This window comes from Tauraco erythrolophus, chromosome 5, assembly GCF_009769465.1.
Source record: "Tauraco erythrolophus isolate bTauEry1 chromosome 5, bTauEry1.pri, whole genome shotgun sequence".
NCBI classification, from domain to species: domain Eukaryota; kingdom Metazoa; phylum Chordata; class Aves; order Musophagiformes; family Musophagidae; genus Tauraco; species Tauraco erythrolophus.
Genome location: NC_141469.1, coordinates 80,560,705 through 80,568,716, shown reverse-complemented (window position 1 = coordinate 80,568,716; position 8,012 = coordinate 80,560,705). Strand labels below are relative to the sequence as shown.

Genomic DNA, 8,012 nt, shown 5'->3' with positions numbered 1-8,012 from the left:
TATTGGTTCTGTTTTTACAGATACAAATTTTTAGGATATTTGGAAAGGATCTATACTCAGTCATTGCTATGCATCAAACACACGACAGTGTACAGAAATTAATATCTGCCTTTTGCTTAACTCTGGATCGCATTGCTTTTAAAACCAAAAACACAGTACCGAGATGTTGCTCTTCAAAAGGGACCACTTTCTGGCATCCTAATTCATTCTCCAAGTAAGCAAGATCTTCCCTGACTTCATTGTCCACCTACCAAAAAAAAATGCATGAAAAGTGCCCCAAAAATCCAACAATATGAATACACATTCAGGCAGACAAAAATTGAGACTGTTACCTACTGTTACCCATCCCAAACAGGCATATAACACGATATTCACATATCTACCAGCTTAAAATGAGTCTCCCTATATAATGAATGAAGCATGAATGTGTATAACCTACAACATTTTGTACAAGCACAGAATTGATAAGATTTTTCAAAAGTGCTATAGCTGGCATAAGAATCCAAGTCATGATGGTTCTATGTACCTCTAACTGAAATACATAGTCCAAAAGTGACTCAGATAATTCCGGGGAAAAAAAAAAGAAAATTAAAAAGTACTTATAATGCTAATTATTGCTCTGGAAAAAAAGAAACTGGCTTCATTCATCATCTTTCTCACGATACATGCAACTTGTCCAGCCTAAACAATACTGGAGATTTCAATATGTCAACTTAAATAGACTAACCAGTCGGTCACAACACTGAAATCTGAAGTCTGGCACAGAACCCTGGCACCCCAACTGCATAACCTATATTAGTACCTAGAAAAACGTGCAAAGAACTACTCAGTGCAATCAAAACGCAGAACCATAACAACCAGTTAACCTCTCTTACCACACGGGCAATTTCACTGGCAAACAATCATAGCTCAACCATTTAAAGCAAGCAGTTTCCAATGCAAGTAGAAAGCATTGCTTGTATGAAAGAGGCTGTTAAGCCCTTGACTGGCCTACAATTTTGCTGAATTCCTTGGAATTCTGTTCAGTTCAATACCAAATCGCACCACTAAGAGATTTCCTTAGGCGGGAGAAACTTCATTTTTGTCCCCCTTTAACAGACTACACTGGGTCAAAAGGCAGTTCCTATAACGTATATTCTACATAGAATGCTAATGTCACGGAGTTTGGGCACTTTCTTTGCTTTGTAAGTATCACATGAGGAAAAGGAAACAACAACATACGAAACAGTAAAACAGATGACATCAGACTCTATTTCAGTGGCTGTCCCTTGTGCTCAGTAATTTGCCAAAACTGCAAGGAGATCAAAAGCTCGACTCCGCTGGGCTCTCAACGTCTTCCTCAAGCCCATGCCTCCCACCAACCTCAACACGTTCCCACCTCGCAACACGTGAACCTAACACAGAAGGTCAAATATCTTCAGTGACATGTCCGAGCAGCAGAGATCAGGGGTCGGTGAGCAAAGACGCCTGCGACTGCTCTGGTCCCTGCCGGAGGCGGCAGTAGGAGGCCTTGTGTTGTCCCCAAGAACCTCCAGAGGTCAAAAGGAAAACCCATCGTTGAACATACATTTGTTCCATTTAAAATCTGGATGAAATTGACAAAACCCATTGCAAAATGCTCAACAAAGGTCCAATCTCACCCTGCCTCTTGCCTGCCCCACTCCCTGCCAACACTGTCACTGCAGGACCATGCACCGTGTCGGAAGCCCCCTGTGAGAGCGCTGCAGTCGCCCAGCGAGGGCCCTCAAGAGGTGCCAGCAGCCAGTTCCAGCGCCAGGCACCATCCCCACAGGCTCAGGCCCTCGAGAGGTGCCAGCAGCCAGTTCCAGCGCCAGGCACCATCCCCGCAGGCTCAGGCCTGGGAACAGAAAAACAAGAGGACCTTGGCAGAGCACAGCAGGCACGCACGAGGAGGAGAGAGTCAAAAAACAGCACTCGGGGCCGATGAGGGCTCTACAGCCGCTAGCCAACGTGTACCGCACTGGGGACGGACCACGGTTCTTGCTCCAGCTGTAAAGGCCCGGGGACAGGGACTGCTTTTCCGCCCGCTTGCACGGTGTTTAACGCATGGGGAGCCTCAGCCAGATGGAGGGCCACGAGGAAGCGGCAGGGAGGTGAGAAACAGTGCCATACAGCAACGCTTCGGCGAAGAACGGCAACACAGGCTACAAGGTGGTCTTTCCTTCCACCTCCTAGTTAGCCGCTTGGATCATGTTAGCTGCCTGCTCCATATCAAGCTTTTCGGTTCCCCCTCCTGCTACTCAACTCCATCGTGCCATCGCTTAACTTATGTGTGTAATTTAAAGCTAGATAGACGGCAGGGAAACTGCTTCCTCTGGGGCCCTTACTAATTGACCCCTACCCGCAGAGCTCAGCAGCCTTCCCTTAACGGCGCTCGCGTGCGCTACCACCACACGAAGTGCAAGTTCGGAGGTTGCCGGCGCGGCCTCCCTCCCCTGTGGCAACGCCATATGGCGTTAAGATTTTCAGGATCAGACGCCGTGCCTGTTGAAATCAATCATCACAACCCCTTCCCCGGCGAAGGCCATCTCAAACTGCCGCTGGCTTGAAACGCGACTCGGCAAGGTGCCGCGGATTCGGATGCTGGTATCTATTTCCGGTTGGTATGCCAACTTTCACTTCAATAGCATGCGTGTCAATTAGCGCGGCTGTTACGAATAAAGCAAATGGCATCACTATGATGACAGCGTGCCCAAACAGCAGATATTCCACATTTGGGCCGAACCCTTCAGAGCCTGCTGACACGAGTCAGCCCCTCTGCCTGACTTTGCTGCCACGCTAACGCAAACGAGGAGCGGGGCAACCGAGCTTCCTATGCTGAATTGGGATGGTTTACTTCAAAGAGAGGGGGATGTAAAGTAACATCAGGCTCCTAATCTTCATAACCTGTGGCAGAAGTTATAGATGTGTATACTAATCAGAGGAAAATAAGTGGTCTCTATGGGTAAATAAAGATTATGTCTCTTTAAACCAACTGTAAATCTGAATGAACATAGAATATACATACACAAGTAGGCAGCGTGCAACGTGACGTCAATCTTATTTTTATAGATTTATTATTACCGTACATAAAATTTCCTAGTAATAATAACATTCTATGAAAAATACTAGAGCATTGGGACACTTTTAACGTGAAAACAGTACAAGAAAAATCGGAAAAAATAATCCAAGTGTTTAAAAAAAAATGCTGGGAGGGAAGCATTCCATTAAAAATGCAAGGGTCAGGGACTGGAAAGCATTTGTGTGAATCTGTCTTCAACTCCATGTAGTAACCTTCAGAGTTACGTCCTATGCCTTCACTGGACCAGCAGAAGAAGAGATTTAAAGGGAAAAGAGAGAAATGGTTTCCATGGGATCAGCCGGTTTACTGTTTATTGTTATTATTCTCGTTTTTCGTTTATTTCGTTTTTAAACACAGTTCCACCCCCTGCCTTGAATCATCTCCGCAACTTCCAGCCACTGTCCAGGGCGATTCACAAACCTTACGAGCGCGTGGCGGGACCGCCAGCCCCTCGATCCTTGTCGCGTTTCCTCGGGACCGTGCCCACCGCGGTGACGGGGGACGACCTACGCGGAGCTGTTGCTGGCCCGAGCGCAGGCCAAACGAGCCCCAGCAGCTCGCACCACAGGAAGGCTGCCCTCGCCCACCCGCAGCCACCGCTGCCGCTGCCGTGCCCTCCTGTAGGCCCTGTCACTCTCCGACACCCTTCCAGCTGGTGGCCTTACAGCCAGAGCGCTGCTGCTGCACATGTGCTTTAGGCAGCCCTGCTGTCACTCTTTGTTAGTCAATGCAAATTTTTTTTTAAAAAAAAAAAAAAAAAAGAAGAAAAGAAAGAAGACGTAAGAAAAACGATGATATAAGAAAGTCACTCATTCTGGGCACTCTTCCTCTCCTAGTGAAAAACCGCGTTTCTGTAAAGAAATCAGCCACATCCCGTGACAAACTTTGCGACGGGCCACGACCCGCAGAAAAGCGATGCCTTTACTGACATGTCCACAGCTGGAAAGAGAAACCTGTTTCCTTCGAGTCACAGTATAGCAGCAGAGGAGCTTTTGTGTTTACGTATCTGAAGGAGCACAACCACAGGAGAGAGGACGGGAAGGGAGAGAATGAAGAAAAGAAGCGAAGGCAGGTGGTTATGAGAGTACACAAGTGGCTAATAAAACCATGGTTTTTACTAGTCACAGTGGTTAAACAATTTTAACGGGCGGCATTCTCATAACACGCCTGAGCTGTTTTTAAGGCTGTCGAACACCCCTGTCAAGAGCGAGGAAGTTCTGGAAATGTGCTCAGAGATGCACACAAACCCATAGGAAGATCTGATAACGTATAAATTCGTTTCTTCCAGAGATGGCTCACTTTCTGCACAAATCGATAAGCCATCAGAACCTATCGTTTATCACGAACATTAAATCCCAGCAGCATCCCGGTTTGCAAGCCTAATGAGGAAACCTGGCGCACAAAGGCACCCCTGGTGCTGGGTGGTGCCAGGGGAGATCCTCCATGTCTCTGGTTCAGAGAAGTCTCTTCCAGGCTGTACTCAGCATTATAATCCATCACTAACAGACTGGGGCATTGAGTATCTTCTTTGCAAACTTGCTACAAAACCAACAAAGGCATATTATAGAGGAAACCGAGAGCTGAAAACCCAATCTAGTTCATAGCACCTGGGAAGTCCATCCTGGTTTTTGTGTTAGTGATGCTGGGTCACCGTACATTCACAAAAAAAAAAAAAACCCAAACAGCTAAGAGGACGCAGAGCTACAAATCAAACTTTCAGCAAGGACAGTTCACTCTTGCAAGGAGGAATTAATTAGTTAGTTTGATGAGGCTGGTTACCAAAGCGTTAACGGTATCAGCCAAATGTCAATTAAATCCCCAAACGTTGCTTTTGTCCCATGGCAGTATCAATACTGATGCCATTATCTCCATTTATTTAAAGCAGAAGAAATTAACGGGCTCTTGGTGTTGGTTTTTCCCTGGAATCCCTCATCCCACCTCTTCTTGGAGAGGGCTCCTGCATGAGTTAGTGAACACACCGCTCCGCACGCACACGTACGTGCGCACACGCACACACGCACACAGAGGGAAGTTACAATTTCTCACAGAGTTGCTAATTTCCGTGACTACAAATCTCGATGTCACCCAGCATACACTGCTCCTCTGCACTAAATCCATCATCCTCGACACCTTCAGACGCATCTGATATGTGCGTCTAACCAGCAATGCTATAATTTTAATAATGACAAGGGATTAAGCGTGATTACTCATCTTCCCTCTCGCTTGTTGCCTTTGCCTAACGGTACCAACCAATTGCTATTTTCCTCCCGGTTGCATATTTTGGTTCCCGTCCCAGATCCACTAACCGAAATGTCTGCACCGCGGGACCTGCCTGTCTCCCGTACATCCAGCAAACCTGAAAACCTGTCGTTACAGCTGTGGGCAACGCAATACATTGTCGGTTCTGAGGACGCGTCGTCAAAATAACCGTAGGTACAGTTTTGTCAGAAATCAGTCATACCTGTGCTATTTTTCCATTGAAACCATTGCACATGGTTTTACACACCATGAGTGGGTTATTTGGTAAAACACACTGCCAAAGAGATTACTTGGGCATGTTTCACTGACTACCGGGCTCCATGGCCAGCTGTCCGTCTGTCTTGGACAAACTGCTACTGGCCAAGCTGGAGATGAACTCGCCATTACTTTACCCTGAACTTCCGATGGCGGGAGCCAGGCGTTCAGCTCGAACTTTCCCTTTCCCACCTCCCCGTCCCTACAAACCGCCCCGAATCGTCATGATCGCCGTTAAAAAAAAAAAAAAAAAAAAAAAAAATTAAAAATAAAAAAGAAAATAAGAAACCAGAGACAGCCAGCAGTCTTATGGAAACAGCACGGCAGGTAAACCAGGCGAGCAGCGTCTCGTATCGGCCACGAGCTGGCGGGGAGGGGGCCGGCGCCCCCCGGCTGGGAAAGGCCGGGCGCTGCGGCCCGCGGCGGGGGGCGCCCGCGGCGGCCGCTCTCCGTCCCTCCGCGGCGGGGCCGGCGGCCGCGGCCAGAGCCGAGCCCGGCGGGGCGCCGCGGGGGGCGGCGTTTCTCTTCCCTGCGGGGCGGAGAGGGGGCGGGCGGCGGGGCAGCGCCGCGGGGGAAGGGGGGGAGCGGGGGGGCCGCGCCCGCGGCGGGGGGCATCCTCAGAGCCTGAAGGAGGCCTCGGAAAAGGGATGCTGCATCTTGAAGCTAGACAAGAAGCACTGGAGGGGGGGGGGGCAGGGGGTTGAGGAGGGACGGCGGGAGGCTGGGGAAAAAGAAATCATCTCCTCTGACCTCTAGCGAAGTGCCCGGTTTTTTCTTAAGCTCTTCACATTTCCTAAATTTGCAGATCTGGTGTCCCGTTTTGCGGTTCCTGCAACTGCTGCAGACTCCACAGTTGATGAGCCGCTTGCAGGGCACGCACACCCCGCAGCGTTTCCGCTTCTTCTTGGCGGGGTTGCCCGCCCCGGCCCCGGCCCCGCTGCCGCCGCCGGCCCCCCCTCCTCCTCCTCCTCCGCCGCCGCCGCCGCCGCCGCCTCCTCCTCCGCCGCCGCCTCCACCGCCCCCCGCGCCGGCGGCGGCGCCCAGGGCGGAGGCGGGCGAGGCCGAGGCGTGGCTCTGCGGGCAGTCCGCCAGGTTGGCGATCTGGAAGGCGCTGTCTGTGACGGCGGCCGAGGCCGCGGCGGGGGAGTGCAGGGCCGTCATGACGATGACCCCGGGGGGCAGGGAGAGGCCGCCCAGCGCCGGGATGGCCGAGAAGGTGCCGACGCGCTCGGGGAGGTTCATGATCTCGGCTTCGGCGGCGCCGCACTTGAGCTTGTTCATGCACTCGCCGGCCAGCGGCCGGCAGTGCTCGGGGGAGAGGGTGGAGAGGAAGTTGCCGTTCGCCATGGGCAGGGCGGGCTGCTCGGCCGGCGGGCAGCCGGGCTTGCCCAGCCGCTGCGAGTCGCTCCGGTGGTGCATGCCGCCCCTGCCGGCGTGCAGCGAGGAGGCGGCGGCGGCGGCGGCCGCGGAGGCGGAGGCGGCGGCGGCGGCGGCGGCGGAGGAGGGCTTCCTCGCGCCGCCCGCCGCGCCGCCGCCGCCGCCGCCGCCGCCGCTGCCCCAGAGCATGGCGGTGGCGGCGGCGGCCGTGGCGGTGTCGCAGTTCCAGGGGGACATGCCGATGCGGGCGGCGGCGGCGGCGGCGGCGCTGGGGAAGATGGGGGTGGTGATGCGGGCGATCTTGGCCGCCTGCGGGAAGGCGCCGCCGTTGGTCTTGTAGAAGGTGGCGAAGGAGCGGTACCTCTCCATCTCCGAGTTGTAATCCACAAGGCTGTTGAGGGCCCCCTCGGGCAGGTGGCTGTCCTTGGGCAGCCCCGGCGCCTCGGGGTTGGGGCCGCTCTCCACGCACACGTTGGTGTTCATGGTGGCCGGAGGGGACGGCGGGGAGGGACGGGGCGAGGGGGGTGGGGGGCCAGGGGGAGAGGGACGGGGAGGGTCGGGTCGCTTAATCCTCTTCCTCCTCCTCCTCCTCCGGACGCATTCCCGCGGTCGGTGCCTGGCCGGGCAGCCGCTCCTCCTGCATCCTCACGGGAGCTGCGGCAGCTGAAACACAGAAAGTCATTTCCGAGGGGGTGCGCGCGCGGAGGGAGCGTTAACGGCCACCAACGGCCACCGCGGGGAGGGGGGGACACGGGCGGGGGGGACACACACGCCGCCGTACCCGCGGGCACAGGGCTTGAGGGGGCGGCCCGGGCGGGGCAAGCCCGGTCCCGGGACAAGCCAGCGGCGCCGCGGGGGGCGGCGAGGGGGGGATGCGGACACGGCACGGAGAGCGGGAGCTGCCCACCTACCATCTCCACCGGGGAGAAGGAAAAGGAAAAGGCAGGGGGAAAAAAATAAATAAAAGGAATAAAAGAGAAGAGGAGGGGAAAAAAAAAAAAAAAAAAAAGAGGGAGGCGGGGGGAGGGAGCCGCCAGCT

General features: G+C 53.6%; 1 protein-coding gene across 1 annotated transcript; it reads right to left on the bottom strand.

The window, feature by feature from the left end:
• Positions 1 to 6,259: 6,259 nt before the first annotated feature.
• On the bottom strand, positions 6,260 to 7,456 carry CXXC4 (CXXC finger protein 4). The gene has a single exon (XM_086612511.1). It carries the CDS (start codon positions 7,454 to 7,456, stop codon positions 6,260 to 6,262), a length of 1,197 nt encoding a protein of 398 aa, XP_086468637.1.
• Positions 7,457 to 8,012: the final 556 nt, after the last annotated feature.